Consider the following 16485-nt stretch of genomic DNA (forward strand, 5'->3'; position numbering starts at 1 on the left):
GAGAAATCTGGCCTTGAGATGGTCAGCTCCTGGGACCCCAGGACACACTTGCTGGGGCTTGCTGTGGTAATGCCCCTCATTTCCCTGATAGGTACAGGCAGGCCCCACAGCCACATCCCTGCAAAGTGCATTTTGTTACTGGCCCCAGCTCCCATTGAACTGTATGCTCTGACTGCTGTGGTCGCAAAGTGTTGGGAGCCAGTCATGCTGGGTGCCTCCAGGCTCCGCGGCAGAGGCAATGGGAGGGAAAAGGAGACTGGTCCTACCTCCTGTATTTTCTAGATTAGTGTGCCTTGCTTGGGTGAAGGCTGCTTTCCTTACCTTGCGTAAGGAATGCAGGACTTTGTTTGCCACCAGGAGACATCAGCTAGAAGGAGGAAGAATGAGCAGCTTCTAAATTCAGTATCCATGGGGTCATGCTGGAGTTGACTTTAGAAATACCATCAAAAGAATGGCAGAAAGCCTCTTTATCCTGGAACTCCCCCACCCCCATCCCCGTTTGCTGTGACTTCACCGTTTGTGGTTCCTTTCTGCAGTTAACACTCCTTCAAGATCCATGTGCAGAGATGCTCGGTCCCCAGGCTTTGCCTGTTGGCATGGCTGGGTGGCAGGGGAAGCTGGGCTTCCAGGGCTGGGTGTGGCTGGGGTGCTGGGTGGGTGTGGGGGTGCTGGGACAATTAGAAAAAGATTAAAACTCCCCCTTTTCCCTCAGCCTCCTGAGAGGTGGACTGGGGCATGTGGAGGACACACTGCTTTCTTTGCAAGTATGTCATCTGGGTCTGAGTCTTACGCAGTGAGGTTATATATACATTTTGAGATATAAAAACTATTGAGATATAAACATGTCCCCACCCCCAACTCACAAAGTCCCTCCTCTGCCCCTTCCAGAGTCAGCCAGGAGCTTCCGCTCCTGATGGGGTAAACAGCCATCCTGGCTTGCCAGGGCCTGGGAATCTTCCTGGGACATGGGACCTTCAGCCCTAAAGTGGGGAAGGCTGGGACGGTCTGCGACGAGCTGGTCACAGTCGCTTCAGACACCGCCCTGCCCCCTCCCCGGGCTCATAGTCACTCGAGCATGGTGCTTCGGACTCTGCGTTGGGCTTCATGTTTAAGTGTCTGTCTCCTCATCACGTGTACCCCTCATCCTTTGGTCTTACTGAGTCTCTAGCTCCGTGCCTGTTTCATAGAGAATATCAGTAAATGTTCAGTGTGGAGATAACTGATCACCCAGCTGTGGTACGTCCTGTGTCTTGGAGCACGAGTTCAGGCTCTGATGTCACAGACCGTCTGTCAGGTGATTTCTGAATCCTGACCCCAACCCTTTACTGAACTCTGGTGTGACCATGGCTAAGTGCCTCAGTTTCTCCTAAAACTACATTTATATGCCCACATCTATATCTGTCTATCCATCTATCTCTATTAGCCATCTGTCATTTTTATTCATCTATCATCTACTATCAATTATCAGTTATCAATCAATCATCAATAATCTATCAATTATCTATCATTAATCATCTATTATCATCTATCTGTCTATCAATTATCTATCTATCTATCATCTATCTATTATTTATCTCTCTCTATCTACCGCCCCTTTTCCTCAAAGCTCACGGTAATTTTGAGGAAGCACAAACAATATGAAGATCTGTGGGAGGAAAAGGGCCTATTTGGAGACAGTTTATTCTAAGCTACTCACTCTTCTCCAAATAACCCATATAAAGTAGCCCCTTGTGACCTGGAAAAATTAATTCAGCTCCCCAAAGAGCCTCTTCCCCATACAGGCATCGTGGGCACCTGGCACCGAACAGCTGGTGCCATTGCTCAGGCCCAGCATCACGGCCGCTCACTCGCTCTCTCTTTCAGACAACCTTTGCCTCCTACAAGCGTTTGCTGGGCGGGTGCATTTCCTGAGTGGCCAGGCAGTGCTCGATGTCACGGACCGTCTGTCAGGTGAGCGCCCCGCCCCCAAAGCCTTCCAGCCAACCTCTGTTCTTCTCTCATGGCAGACAGTTAGTTGAACCACCCAGTTATCCCAGACCAAAAATGATCACAGATCATTTAAACTTTTTTTGATAACCTACTTTTTAAAGATAATCCCCACGTTGCCAGAAGACGATCTTTACTTTTGGTCAAAATGCAGGTTTGTACATAGCTAACATACTTTTAGGAAACTATCGTGCTTTCTTCCTCTCTGCCACTAGCCTATAGGTCACCTGACCCCTTGCAGACAGGCACCGCTTTGCAAGTGCTTGGCCAGCAGCAGCACTGTCGCGAGAATCAGACAAAATCTCCTCTTCTCCGGCATGTGCAGCCAGGCGAGCAGGACACGGGCCAGATTTTAACCCCGTTTGTTGCTCAAAATCAGCATTTTCTGGGTGAAAGCCTTCCTGTCCTTGTATAGATAATTTACAGGGCCCAGAGGTGGGTGGGTACCTCACTTTAGATTATCCATTTACTATAAATATTTTTTATCTATTTCCAAGAGACCCCAAAAGCAAGAGTTTCTATGCAGCGTTTCTGTTAACTAGGGATCAGAGAGACAGAGAAGAAAATTTCCATTGACACAAGGTGTGGACTAATAATAGCACAGCTTAAGAGGAGTAAATCTTTTGCTAATTACTTCAGCTGCCTTTTAAGCTTGAGTTTAATGAGGTTTTCTTCCTCATGATGACTCCCAGGGGGCCACTGCCTCCTCTGCCTGTGTGAGAGCCCTAACTCTGCCGGCCAGGTGATCTCCCCCTCCCCGTATCCGGGAATGTGGACTTGAGGAGTGGGTGGGATTGGGTTCCTGAGGAGTAAGCTGCCTGGGGGCTGGAGTGTAAATGTCTCACTGTGGGCAGAGTGCCCTTGTGCACAGGTCTGGCAAGGTGGCTGTGTTGGGGGCACACGTACCCCTCATCCTTTGGTCTCAGCAAGGGAGCCCTGCCTTGGGAGCATTCTCATCTTCATTTGCAGGTGAGAGTCAGTGGAGATTTAGGAAACGTTTGATTTATAGTTGTTTGGAGTAGGTAGCTAATCAGGAGCACTTTTCTGTTTGTTCCCTTGTGCTGCACCCCCTCCCGTGTCCCCCTCACTCCCCCACCCTAACTAAGGACTGACTGGGGCAGCTTTGCTGTTAATCGTGCCCTTTCTTCACAGCCTGTTCCAGGTGCTCATTCCACTTGATGAAGTGGCTCGAGGCCCCTCTCCTCTGGGAGACTTTCCTAGTAGCTGAGCTCCTGCCTCCCCCAGGAGTGAGGACCACCTCTCCTTCTGAGGGCTCTGTGACATTGGGGAGCCCCTGGGGAGCACTGAGAGTCAGTGTACACAGTCCAGAGGAAAGGACCCCATGAGAGGCGGGCTGAGCTGAGGGGGCCCAGGCGTTCCTCTCTCCTTCCCTAGTGTTTCGGGCTGGCTCTGAAATCAGGAGGCCCTGTGGAGCTCCTGCTGGAAGATATTCTGAAGGACTGAGTGATGTTAAGCTGATGAAGGAAGAACAAATTAGGGGGTTCACGAAAAAATGGAAGTCCAGACCAGCCTCTGAAATGCAGAACCCCTGAAGGTTTGGGGCAGTGAGGTCTGGAAAGAGCGTGAACTTTGGAATCAAGCAGATCTGGCCGCTGGCCTCAGCTCTGCCCGTTAGCTGTGTGGTCTTGGGCCAGCTCTTGACCCGAGTCTTGGTTTCCTCCTCTGAAATGGAAGAGCATCTTGCCTCTCCGGGCATTGCGAGCATGAAATCCCGCTGCAAAACTCTGAGCCCGAGTCAGGACGCAGGCCACGTTAGTTTCCCCGGGCAAGTCTTGGCCTACAGAACCTTCCTAGTTCTTTGCCCCATAAATAAAGTGCTGCTCTCAGTGTTGTTTGCCTTGGCCAGCTTTTTTCCTGCCTGCAGACTACAGGCAGAGTGCACTGATTATAAAGCAAGCATTGTTAGTAGGAAGGCACTTCGGGTAACATGGCTGTGGCTGAGGACAGGAGCAACACCCCCCCAGACGACTTGGGGTAGCCCTCGACATGGCTTTGATATCAGCCCTGGTGTTTACTCTGCAATGGAAGCTTGCTGGCAGGTTTAGCCGGCTTCTGGGTTTTCTGGGGTTTAGAGAAGTTGGGGAGCCGTGGGGTAACCGGAGTTAGGGGCGCTCATCACTGAATGATAGTTATGGAGCACATTCATGCCTCCTGGATTGCTGCTGGTCTTGTCCTAAGGTCTGGCATCCAGATACAGGGAAGGCCACCCTGGTCTTACCTCCTGCTGGCTGTTTTATTTTTCCGAATACTTCATTTGAGGGAGGCTTGACTTCTCTTCCTCGTACAAGTTTTCCCTATGTTTGTGTGAAGTCTCCTAGGTGGTGATGCAGATTAAAGCAATATTAGTACTAGCTACTATTTGTCGCTAGCCTGCTTAGGCACTTCAAGTACATTTATTATCTAATCTCTAACCATCTCAAGAGTTTGGCTCAGGATTATTATCCTTACAGATTAGGGAACAGGCTCAGAATGATGGGGTGGCTTTCTCAAGCTCCCACAGCTAGTAGAGAGCAGAGGCAGGATTGCAGTCCAGGTGCGTCTGCCTCCTCCTCCCCTGGGTTTTGCAGAGACCCGATGGGTCAGTCATGAGCCCCGAGCACTTTTGCCTTTGCATACACCTTCCTCCATAAAAAATACGAAAAATTGTATTTTACGACCCGTTGGTATAAACACAAATGTAAATCGGGCTGTATATCTACATCTTTTTTCTTCTGATTTTAAAACAAAACATTTTCATGGGCCCCTAACATAGTGTGAGTCTAGTTAGTGTGTCTAATGGATCGGTTTGCCTTGCTGGGCTGCCTGCCCTCTGAGGGACAGAGTTGTTGTCCCAAGAGAGGCAGTGGAAGAGGAAGAGAGGCCTGACTCAGGTGACTCTTCCTCTTTTCTGCATGACAGTGCTGGTAGCCTCGGTTTATCCCCGAAAGCCCCAGGCCGTGGAGCGACATGTCCTTCCCGTCCTCTGGTACTTTCTGAACAACATGATCGGGAGTGGCATCCTGCCTGGGCATGGCGGGAACATCCGCCCAGCGGTGTGCCGGCTGTCCAGGCGCCTCCAGGAGCAGATGGGCTCCCGGCTGCAGGACCTGGCTGCCGGCCAGCCAAAGCAAGTCCTCAAAACGCTCCAGGAACTCTTAGACACGGAACCCCTGTGAGGCAGCCCCAAGATCGCCGACAGAGGGCTGGCACCCGACAGCGAGACCACCGGCAGCTCATGCCCCTTTCAGCTGGATTAGAGACAGATCTGAAATGGCAATCATCATTTTTTACCTTACTTTATTTTTATGATGGCATAATCTGATCTACTTTTTCTTAGAGTTCCAGATGTGCATAGTATATTTTGAAGTAGAAATAAAAGCATTACTTATTTTTCTAAGGTTTTCTTGTCTTCCACTTTTTTAACCTCAGAGAATTTCCCAATAACTAGATTTGTGACAAAAACGAAGCACAACACAACAGCAAAACCAGCTGTAGATAATACTGAGACAAAGAGGGAGAAAAAGTGTAGCACAGACCCACATATCGCAGGACATTTGGGGGCATTGCCCCCCATCTTTGAGCAGCCGGACAAGCCTTTCCTAAAAACTAGAGGTCCTGAGTTGGTCATTCAGATCCAGTCCATTTGTTATTGGCCTGATCAGAGGTGAGCGTAACAGACATCTCTGGGGCATTGTGCTTCTGCCTTACAAAATCTGAGCAGTGTCCCTTGGTTCTATGCAGACCTTCTAAATGAGATCTGTCGAGCTTATCAAAAGGCAAGGAGAGTTTGACATTTGCATTACTAAAAGCCTTCTCTGGAAGTTGGCGTGCTGGCTAGTTTATAAGAGGACGAGAGATGTTTTACACTTGAAATACCATAAATGAAAGCACTCTGTAGAGCATAAAGCTCAACATGACGTGCGAACGTCACGTGGAAGCTCTGGAATTGCACAGGTTACTCCACCTGGGCCGGATCACGAAGCTGGAGGTGTGTTAGATGCAGGGTGGGCCCGGACACGAGGGAGTCGAGAGACGGTGTTGCCGACTGATGGAGCGGCCAGAGCAATGGCGTCCTGGCAGCGAGGAGGGTGGTGGAGGGCGTTCTGGGTTTGGGCTCTGGGCACAGCAGGAGTGGCTCTGCCTTGACTAGGGTCAGCGAGAGGTTGACAACTTGCGACTAGGCAGAATTAGATCTCAGGTTATCACCTCGAGGATACAGAGGAGGTAAAAGCTGAAGGGATAGTATCCCAGCCCCAGGCGAGGAGCCTAGACCCACAGCGGCACTTGGGGGCTGAGCCAGACGGTGGGGCCTGCGGCTCCGGCCTCACGCCAGTAAGTTTTCCCCTGGCTCTCATCTTCCCGGAGCTTAGCATTGCTGTGCTGAGCCTTCCCTGGGGAGTCTTGTTCAGGGCAGGCTGGGAAGCCCCAGATTGGTTCACCCATCTATTTCCAAACTCCGTGGGTGCCCCTGGCTGAGGAGGCCACTGTTCCATCTTGCCCACGTTGCCAGGTGTAACTAGGCTGCCCCCTCCCCCAGTGCCCTGGGGTGAGGTTGGACATGGCATGGCCTGCTGGGACTTGGGCTTTATCAGGGCTTTAAGTGATTCTGGGTAATTCTAGCCTCTGTGCGAGTGCTTCTCACCAATCTTGACCCCAGCAGAGGCTTCTCTGCAACCACCTTCCCCTTTGTTGATTCTGACTGTACCAGGGTAAAGCCTGGTAGCCCGGGAGCCATCAAAAATGCTCAAGAGGCTGATTTTAAACAAGCGTTAAATTTTACACAATTTAATTGATTTTGTTTGCTCAGAATCTGAGCAAACTTTTTGGATTTGGTCAGGAGATTAAATTTTCTGCTTGTCAAGATCCTATAGCTTTTCAGACTATTTCAGGACTTTCTTTTAGAACTACAGGAACCCAAAGACGTGAAGTCTGGCAGGGATTTCAAAGGCAGAAAGTGAGCTCAACGTCTTTGTCCTGTCTTCCTGCGTTCCTGTCCTGTCTTCCGAGTACATTTTCGAACCCAGAGCTTCTGTCCCCTGTGCTCTGCACCCACTCGCATGGTGGAGGTGTGTAAAACAACTGAAAACAGCCGAAAAGCAAAGACTAAATCTTTGCCTTGTTCTATTTTCCTTTGCTATTTCAGGTTTTAATCTAGTCCCCACAGCCCTGGGCTTTGGGCGATGCCCCTGGCGCAACCTTATTGGGGCCGGGCTGGGCTGGTTCTGGCACCTTGGGAAATTTCAATCTCAAAGGGTTTTCCACGTTGTTACTTTTAAAACAGAGGGAAGTTAGCGCATTAGTAACCTGGGTCTGATGTCTGATTGATAAAGATCGGAAAGGTCAACAAATGGATCTAAGGCCACAAGCCAGCAAGAAACAGTACCTGGACTTGAGTCCAGCCCCTCTGACCCGAGTGCCCAGCCTCAGTCTTCATCCCCAACCCCAGGACACCCACAGGCTGCCAGGTGAGGAGAGCTGTTGGGAGTGTCTGAAAGAATGGGGCCTAAGGGAAGGCCTGCGGTGGGAAACTAAGGTTGTCCTGGGGGCTGGGGGCGGGGCAGGTGAGCTGAGCCCACCCAGTCTTTGCTTGGCTGGATGCGAGGCCAGGAACTCTACTTACCTAAGATGCTCTTGGGGATGGGAGTAGAGCCTCCAGTTATAGAAGATTCTCTCTCATTTGGGAACATGCGACTGCTTAGGACTTCCTTTCCCATCAATAGAAATTTTCGAGATTTTAGAAAATTTTCCTACCGGCCCCACCTCTTATTTTCTCTGCGTATTCTCCTACCTTCTATGCTCCAGAACCATCTGGTGAGATTTTGAAAGATACTGACGTCCGGGCCGCATTCCCAGGGATTCTGGTTCAGTGATTGGGGGTGGGCCGCAGGCAGCTGTCTTGTTTCGTTCTTTCTCTTTTCTCTGCCTTTTCTTTCTCTTCTTCTCTTCAAGTAATTCCCACGGGTGACCAGATTCTGAAACCACAGCAAAAACAAAGGTGTAGAAAAGTGGCAATGGCTTCGGCCCTCTAGGCTTCTGTCCTGCCAGCTCTCCTCACCTGGCAGCCTGTGGGTGTCCTGGGGTTGGGGATGAAGACTGAGGCTGGGCACTCGGGTCAGAGGGGCTGGACTCAAGTCCAGGTACTGTTTCTTGCTGGCTTGTGGCCTTAGATCCATTTGTTGACCTTTCCGATCTTTCTTTATCAATCCAGTGTGTGTGTGTGTGTGTGTGTGTGTGTGTGTGTGTGTGTGTGGTAGATGGGTGGCGAGAAGATGACAACCATGCCCACTTTCATTGAGCTACTGTGATAATTAAATAATTCTTGTGAAGTACTTAGCACAAGGCCAAGAGCCCAGGAAGCCCTTGAACGTTGACCATTACTGTATTTTGGGGGGCGGGGCGGGTAGGAGGGTAGTCATTGCTTTAGGAGCAGCTATGATCAGGGTCTTGTGGTTCCTCCTGCCTTGGAGTTGAAAGAAGAATGTGCCTCGGGGCCTTGTGGGGCCTGAGGTCCACTGTCAGCCTGGCTGGGCTCCTTTCCGAGGGCAGAGCACTTTCAGCCCTCTCTGCTGGGAGCTGGGGCTCTTCTCACCGTTTGGGGGCCTGTCATCTCTCAATTGCCTTCCCTTTCTCCTCACTTGACATGTCCCTCAGCTGCGAAGTTTGGAAACTGCTCCAGGCAGCGCTTGCTTCCTCCCCATCCCCCACCCCCTCCTCTGGCTCAGCTGGAGGCAGAATGAATCGGAGGATTAAAAAACACTTTCTTGCTAAAGCATTTTCCTTTCATTATAACTCAGTTCTGTCATTAGGGAAGGAAAGGGAGAGAGATGAGAGTAGAGGATCGGCTGTTCTTCTGGTGATGGAGGGAGGAAGACGGAGATGAGGGGAGGGGCCAGCCTCTCAGCTGAGTGTCTGCAGTGTTCCCAGTCGGTCGTGCTTCTCAATGTCTCTTAAGGAAGATATTCTTCTCCCCATTTCCGGGTGCATCTCAGAGATGCTTCATAGGCTACTTCAGCCAGTGCGTGGGAACTACTGGGAATCTTGTTAAAGTGCTGATTCTGATTCAGCAGGTCTGGTGTGGGGCCCGAGTTTCTGCATTTCAAAGAAGCCCTCAGGTGACTTTGATGTTGCTGGCCTGGCAGGGATCACATTGAGGGGATCAGACTCTACACACAGCTAGAAGTGACTGGAGCTTGGATCTGTGCTCAGGTTTGTTTGACTCCAAAGCCCCTGACCTCCTCCAGGGTACTCTGTGGTTCTGAGATACCCACCCCCATCCCCCCAAAGGGTGTCAGTCGGAGCCCTGTGAGAGGACCAGGTGAAACCCCACGGTCTCCAGGAGTTAGTCTGGTTTCAGAGTTTTGCCCCTCAAAACTTCAGGGCGGAGAGGGTCCGCTAGGTCTGCTCTGATCGCCAAGGCATGCTGCAGACACTTGGCTGTCCACCCATGGCCCTGGTGGGGGTAGGATTGGTGCAGCAAAACAAAGACCACCCAGGTGAGGAAAGCCAGGACTTCATGCACAGCTTGCTATGGCAAAGGAGTCAGCCACAGTCACTTGTGTACTGGCAGAGACTCAAGGGCAGGTAGAAGAGTAAAAACGCTTTACAGAGGGAAAAAGGGAAGGCTGCAGGTGTGCCGTGATCAGAGGATGTTGGCATGGGGAAGGCACAGGCGCAGTGCGGGCTGTGGCTGCTGGCAACAGCAGCACCCGTGGTGTTTGTTGAAGTACAGAACCCTAGGCCATACTCCAGACCTAATGAATCAGGACCCTCTGTCATTCTTACAAATCCTCAGGGTTGAGAACCTCTGCTGCAGTCTCGATGCTCTCAGGGGTTGTTAGGTTCCCAGGCTAGCCCACACCTGGGAGTTACATCCCTCAGCCAACATTTCCCAAACGTGGTTGATGAAAACAATTGCTTGGCGAAGAGGTGGGGAGACAGGGCTGGGGTGTTGGTTAAACATTCAGATTCTTAATCTCGGCTGTAGATCTGTCCCTGGAAGAGGCATCTAAGAGTTTGCGAATCATCGAGCAGCCAGGTTATTCCTAAAATCAGGCAGGCTAGAGAAACGGCGCCTGAACCACTTGTTTCCAGCTGGGCTCCAGGCCCACCTTGTGCAGACAGGCAGGGCACCATCGCCTTGTGCTCACCAGGTGGATGTTTCTGAGTCAGGGACACTTGGGGGTTCCGGTTGGTTCTTATCATTACTGGGGCTTATTTGGGGGGTTTTATGGCTTTCCGTATCCTGTCACCTGGTGTTTCAGTGAAGAAGGCTACAACATTTGAAGGTTTTGTTTTGTTTTAATCACGGCTTTATAATTACCTCCATGTGGGTTGACAGCTGTTATTAGCAGTCACTCACCTTGGGTTTTCCTTGAGAATTTTTATATCCAGAAAGTGATCCAGGCACCTTTGCGGCCATTAACTAAACAATAGCTTTAAAAACTCACCAGGTTTTGTAAACACAGCCAATCCTGTTTCCTTTCAAAAGAGGAAAAAAAGCTAGATAAATAATTTTCAGGAAGGCAATCTGTTTCCCAGGGTCTATATTTCCTTTCTGCCTCATCCACTGCTTATTACTGCTCTGGGGCACTGGCAAGAAAGTGTAAGTATTGTCTCCTAAAGTGTCACCTGCCCCTGCAGGGGCTTCATGGCAATGAAGAACAAAGTTGTTTTTTTTTTTTTTTTTTTTTTTGGAAAAGACTTAATTGCTTTAATTTTTTTCTTAAAAAATATTTTATATGTGCATGTGTGGGAGCAGTTAAGGTACATAAAGGGGATTATTATTTTTAAAAATTCTCTTAGATATTTTGTTTTGAGTTTCCATCCAAGCTAGTTTAAGAGAAATGGCTAAAATTACTGCTGGACTTTGGCTGAATATGAAAAATAATTTCCTATTTGTAAATGTTGGAGTAAACTGAGAATTTCTTCCAAAGAAGGTTGTGGTGCCTTTTTCCATGGCTGTACCTCCCTCCTCAGCCGCCCCCTAAGAGCAATCTACTGCTCTCATTAGGTGTTAGAACCAAGGCTGGCCAGGGGCTAGGGGACCAGTTCTGACACTAGCTGGCAGTGTGTCTCTGTAGCAAGCAAGATATTTGACATTATTCTGCTTACATTTTTTTTTTTATTTGTAAAAGGTACTTAAAAAAAAAATGCTTCATTCATCTTATAGGCTTAAAAACAGATCTAATAAAAACAATGTGGACACTTGCATTTTGAAAAAGCAGTGTTGCACACAAAGAAAAGATATCATTATTAACGGTAGCCTCATCTCAGTAAAACCTGCTTTCTGAAGAAACTAAAGTCATTCCCACCATCTGACTGAGTCATTCCCACCATCTGACTGAGCCTCAATGGGGGGAATAAATGGGAGATTCCGAAGCTTAATTTGCTTTCTTGCATTTGGTATACTTGACACATGTAGTTGTGATTGCAAGCAAAATGTTTTAAAGTCTTTCCACTTTCAAAGACATGGAATACTTCGGAGACAGAAGTCAATTCGAGCTGAGTTTGGCAGCTGTTTTTAACTTTCTCTGAGAATCAAAATGTAGATCTGGAAGGAGGGGGACAGGTACTGAGTCGTTTTCTTAATCACAATCTTAAAAAAAAAGTGCAGATGGCAGAGCCGAACATTCAAAACAAAAACATGGCTCAAAAGATGGGTTAGGAATGAAGCCAGGTCACAGAGTGGGGTGATGGAGGTGTCGGGCGTCAGCTCCTGTGTCCTAATTCTAACCATTCGGAGTGTGATCAACTCTGATTCCTGAGGGTGACCATCACATTGATCACGTCCCTCCTTCTTTCTTTCTTCTTCCTCCAATGTAGGTCCATCAGGTTTGCCTGTGGGCATTACCTGCATCCTGCTAGTGCCATCATTCCAGCCAAAACAGATAATGGTGACTCGTGTGCTAGGCTTCAGGGTGTCTGGAATTATAGCATTTAGAACCAGGGTTCCCAGACCAGTCAAATTCTATAGTCACCCGGTGCAGGGCCCACAGACTGCCCGTGAGGTTACTTTCTGAAGTCCGTGAGTGTCATCAAGCCAGCAGAGTTCAGGGTCCTCCGTAAAAGTGAGTTAGAGTGCTGAGCGAATTGTTTGCTCCTCTGCGTGTGTAATGCATCTTTAATTACATTTCATAAAAATGTCTGGATGGATTGATGGAGCTTTATTTAAACTTCAAGTAGGCACAGGGAGTAAAACAGTGCAGTATAACATGTTCTGTTAATGTGGGCTCAGAACACATTGACTTTATAGCAGTTCAGCAGAATCTTTGATGTGGGCTACTTAAAAAGATATTATCTTTGAAAAGCTTTCCTTTGAAAGATAGAGTGGGTGTTGGCAGGCTGGAAGCCATCAACCAGATAATCAATTGACAAACATGTTGACACTTATACCATTCACTGCATGGGCTCCCCTGGTACATGTAAAACACTGGTTTATTTTAGAAAAAAAGAATACATTTCTCAAAATCCCTTTCATTCACCCTGTAGAGTTTTATGAGGGAAGTAGTGTCAAACATAAGCTCTTCATAATGAAAAAGAAGTCTCTTTGGTCTGTTTTCACTGAACTTTCTATCAACATGGATTATTTTAGGTTCTGATCTGGGTATATGATCTGAGGAAGGAAAATAGATACTGCTTTTAGCAAACAACTGCTCAGAACTGCGCTGTGGAGGGAAGTTACAGTTCATTGCGAAGATTGCATTTATACCTGCAAAAAGCTATCACTGTTTCTCCAGGATATTATATTCGCTCTTTTTTTTCCCCCGTGAATACTTCTGATAGAACCACAAAATTGTGTTTTTTCCCTGGGGCTGAAAAAGATAAAGAGCTGGCCGAACACCTCCCTCTCTGCAGCTCTGGGGGTCTCCATGGGTGCGGAGGAGGAAGGCTGTAACCCCCAGAAAGATGTAGGTTCAAATAAGAATACGGGTGCAATATGTACCCCTGAAATGGATCTTCTGTGGTTGGCTCTCTTTTGTCTTCATACCCAACATTCCATCTTGGTTTCCAACCCTGTGAAGAAAAAGTGCAGACTCTTGAATCCTTGATGGGTTGGGTCTATCGGCGTAGTTAATTAAAAAAGACAAAACAAAACAAAAAAACCTGACCTCCCCTCTCCCTTGAGCACAGGAGGTGGATTGGGCTCAGCGAGGATGAGGTTCTTGGATGGAGGCGGGGAGGGTGGGTAAGAGTGACCCATCTGAGAAACTGTGGAGTTGGGCTTGGCCACCAGCAGCCACTGGCCACCAGCAGCCTGCTCTCCAAGGCAGAACCCAAGACATGGGTTTGAGAAAAGAAAAGGCCTGCTCTCCAGGAGGGCTGGAACTGAGCTGCTGCTGCCGCACAAGAGATCTGTTGTGATGGATTAAATTTCTTTTGTACACAGTCTAATGCACAAGTAATTTGGCTAAACCTGGTAGTTGGGACAGTAGCCAAAATAGCGCATCTTTGACCCATCTTTGGTCAGCTTGACACTGCTTCGCCTTTGACCTTTATTGACTCTCAGCCCCTTGGCCTTAGCAACCCCTCCCCATCTGCCCCAGGGGAGCTGACTTGGGACTTTTGAGGCCTTTGAGTCCTTTGAGTCCTTGAGCAACCTGATGTCCACAAGAGCTAACTGTCCCTGCAGCCTGAGCCTGGAGGCTCCTGAGGCCCCTCATTACGTCACACGTGGGGATATACATGGCAGAGCCTAGCATGGTCCTGGCACAAGAAGGTGCTCAGTAAATGCGGAGGAGTGAGGGGGAGTCGGGAACTGCCCCACGGCTGATGGCAGGAGCCCTGGGAGCCCTGTATCTTCCCACCGCTGCCTGCAGCTCGGGGTGGTAGGGTGGGGGAGGGGGTGTTGGCTGATGTTCAGGAGCCTGGCTTGGCAGAGGGGGTAGTTTTTCATTTCAGAGAGCCTCTTGCCAGGCTCATGGAGGACAGCAGTGGTTCATTCCAAACTCTTCTAGGATGTTCTTTCTAATGCTGACTTCCTTTATGACATAACATGCTGCCAAGCTCTTGGATGCCCATCTCTAGCTCCCATTGCTGCAGCTGGGTGCACTCAGCCCCCACCTATACATTCATGCCAGCCTCAAACCTCTAGGATGAGGCCCTCTCAGGGGGAACCTGGGCTGGAGGCTCAGCCTCACTTCCCCTTCCTGTGGACCTGACTCCTGCTTCTTTCCTGGTTCCAGTCACTAGACTTTTATCGTCCCTGTGGTTCCGCCCCCCGCGCTGTATCCCAGCTTCACCATCCGCGTCACTGTCCAGTCTCCCTGCTGCTGGGGTTCTGCTTTGTTTCCTCGGACCTCCAGGAAGTCTGTCTCTGAACCCCAGCACAGGGCAGGACCCACTTTCCGACCAGTCCTTTTGCTAGGAGCTGGGTCTCTCCATACTGCTTGCTTTCTGCACGCCCGCTCAGCGCCCAGCCTCCCCAGTAACCCCACCCCCACCCTTGTTACCCACTCTGCAGGCCTAACCAGGTAGGAAGACTGCTCAGCAATACGTCAAGCAAGTTTCCTAAACCTGCTGTTCTCACACAATTACCTCAGCCCTGCCCTGCCTGGGCAGCTGGACTCCCTCCCATTTCCCGCAGCCCAGGCAGTTCCCAGGGTCTACCCACCCACCCGAGGGTGGGGCTGGGCCCGATAACCGGCCCTGTTGCTGCCTGAGTTCTGCTCTCAGGATGAGTGCAGCTACGGAGCAAACGTGAGCATGCAGCTGGGTGCGCACACACATTTCCCCGGGGGGGCTGGTTGTGGGCCCTCTTGGTAGTTTGATCCCTGTCCATCGGTTCTTTGGAGAGACGATCCCTGTCACCCGTATTTTAATGATTGGTCAAGTTAAGGTGAGATTTATTTACTTGAACACATGGCCTATCCCGGGGGAGGTAGTTTCGACGTAGGACCCAGTTTAACACGTTCTCGAGTCATGATCTATTTCAACAAGAAAGGACTTGTACTATATAATTTCCCCAAACTTAAACATTCAGCTTTGCCGCAGATCTGGAGGGCTGCCCCTTCGCTGTACCCCGTGGGTGAGAATTCTTGTCTCATGACAACCCACTGAGCCGGCATTGAATCACCCAATTACTGCAAATTCTTTTCTAAATAGAAAGCACTCCACAGCCTCCAGTGGAAAAATTCCAAGATCTGCATCAAATATCTAGCTCGTTGTGGGCAGAAGCCCGTTTTGGGCACCAACGACCATTCATTCCTCACTTCATTTTCAACACCAGCAGAAGTTCTGCAGGTGACTCGGATAAAGGTGGCCGAGAAGCCCCTGGGAGAGTTTGCACGTCTGCACCTTACCCCCACCGCCCAGCCTCCTGAGCTCCAGCCCCCATGGGGCATGGAGAATAAGCTGCCTTGTTTGGGAGGCTTGGTTGGGCCCACTCAGTCTGAGAGGCATGTGGATGCGTAGGGCAGAGTGCTTGAGACCGCCTCGGAGACTCGCTTAGCCTGAGCGGCGGCTTGACTGCGAGAGAGGGCTGGAAGTTTTGCATTTAGGGCTTTGGCGCTGAGCTGGGAAAGGAAGAGAAAGAGGGTGGGTGGGATTGTGTGTCTTAATTCCACCTCAGTCTTCTCATCTCTGGAGCAATTAGCTTCTAAACAAAGCTCTTATTAGGGCCTTGCATTCTGTGTCAGTATTCAACCTTAAAAAAACAAAGGTTTCCAACCATTTGTACAAGTACGTATGCTTTAGGCAGATGGAGTAATAGAATACTAATGGGCAATGACTTGTAATGAAAAACAATAGATTCTAGTGCCCACGCAACTGTTCACATTTTTGCTCTGTTCTCTTCCTAGCTGTGTGACCTCAGGCAAGTCACTGGGTAGGTTGAGGGGGTGGTGCTTTGGTTTCCTTACCTGCAAAACCAGGAGGGTGCTATCTCCTTCATTTATTTTTGTGAGGAGGAAATGATTTCATGGAGCTAACCCAGGTGGCCCATCGAGCATGCGATAAACACATTTTTCCTCTAAATTAAGGCCAGTAGTTGAAGGATTAGAGTGTCATTGTGGAGTCCAAAGGTATAGTTGATCTTTGACCTCCAAGGCAAACCAGGAGCTGGGACTGAAAACAGCGATCGTTTAGTATTGAGCAGAACTGCTAGGAAGTGCACCTTCCAGGCCTTTCCAGGACACCTCAGGAGTTTGGTTGGCCCTCAATCTACAGGGCAGCCTGACACTTGGCTGTCACCCTTTGCCTTCTGGGGTGACTGGCATTAGTGCGACTCCGTTGGCCACTCTATCCGGCCACTTTCTTCTTCTGGGGCTTGTCCTGCGTGCGGCTGGCGCTGGCCTCCCGTTGCAGCCCATGGCCCAGCACGCAGAGCTCTGGGGCAGATGCACTCTTGCCACCATCCTTCAATTCTGAGGCACCGGGGCTGCTCCACAGCGCTGTGTCCTTCCTAAGGCTCTCCTCACTGCTGCTGCCAAGAGAAAGGACAAACACGAATCACACACTCCTCTGCCGTTCCTCTGAGCCCCTCCCCTGCTCTTCATTCTGCCT

General features: G+C 49.6%; 2 protein-coding genes across 4 annotated transcripts in view; one reads left to right on the plus strand and one right to left on the minus strand.

Moving 5' to 3' along the window:
* TOGARAM2 (TOG array regulator of axonemal microtubules 2) overlaps nt 1–5162 on the plus strand; it is a 37939-nt gene extending 32777 nt beyond the window's left edge. For all 3 annotated transcript variants that reach the window (XM_006910355.2, XM_025045659.1, XM_025045660.1), the window contains 2 exons: nt 1864–1950; nt 4906–5162. In XM_006910355.2, coding sequence (XP_006910417.2) covers nt 1864–1950; nt 4906–5162 — 344 coding nt within the window. The remainder of the gene's footprint in view (nt 1–1863; nt 1951–4905) is intronic.
* An 11059-nt stretch (nt 5163–16221) lies between these two features.
* The window catches only part of CUNH2orf71 (chromosome unknown C2orf71 homolog), an 8072-nt gene continuing 7808 nt past the window's right edge, over nt 16222–16485 (minus strand). The window contains exon 2 of the mRNA XM_006910436.1: nt 16222–16405. Coding sequence (XP_006910498.1) covers nt 16222–16405 — 184 coding nt within the window. The remainder of the gene's footprint in view (nt 16406–16485) is intronic.

This window comes from Pteropus alecto, unplaced genomic scaffold, assembly GCF_000325575.1.
Source record: "Pteropus alecto unplaced genomic scaffold, ASM32557v1 scaffold61, whole genome shotgun sequence".
In the NCBI taxonomy this organism is placed as follows: domain Eukaryota; kingdom Metazoa; phylum Chordata; class Mammalia; order Chiroptera; family Pteropodidae; genus Pteropus; species Pteropus alecto.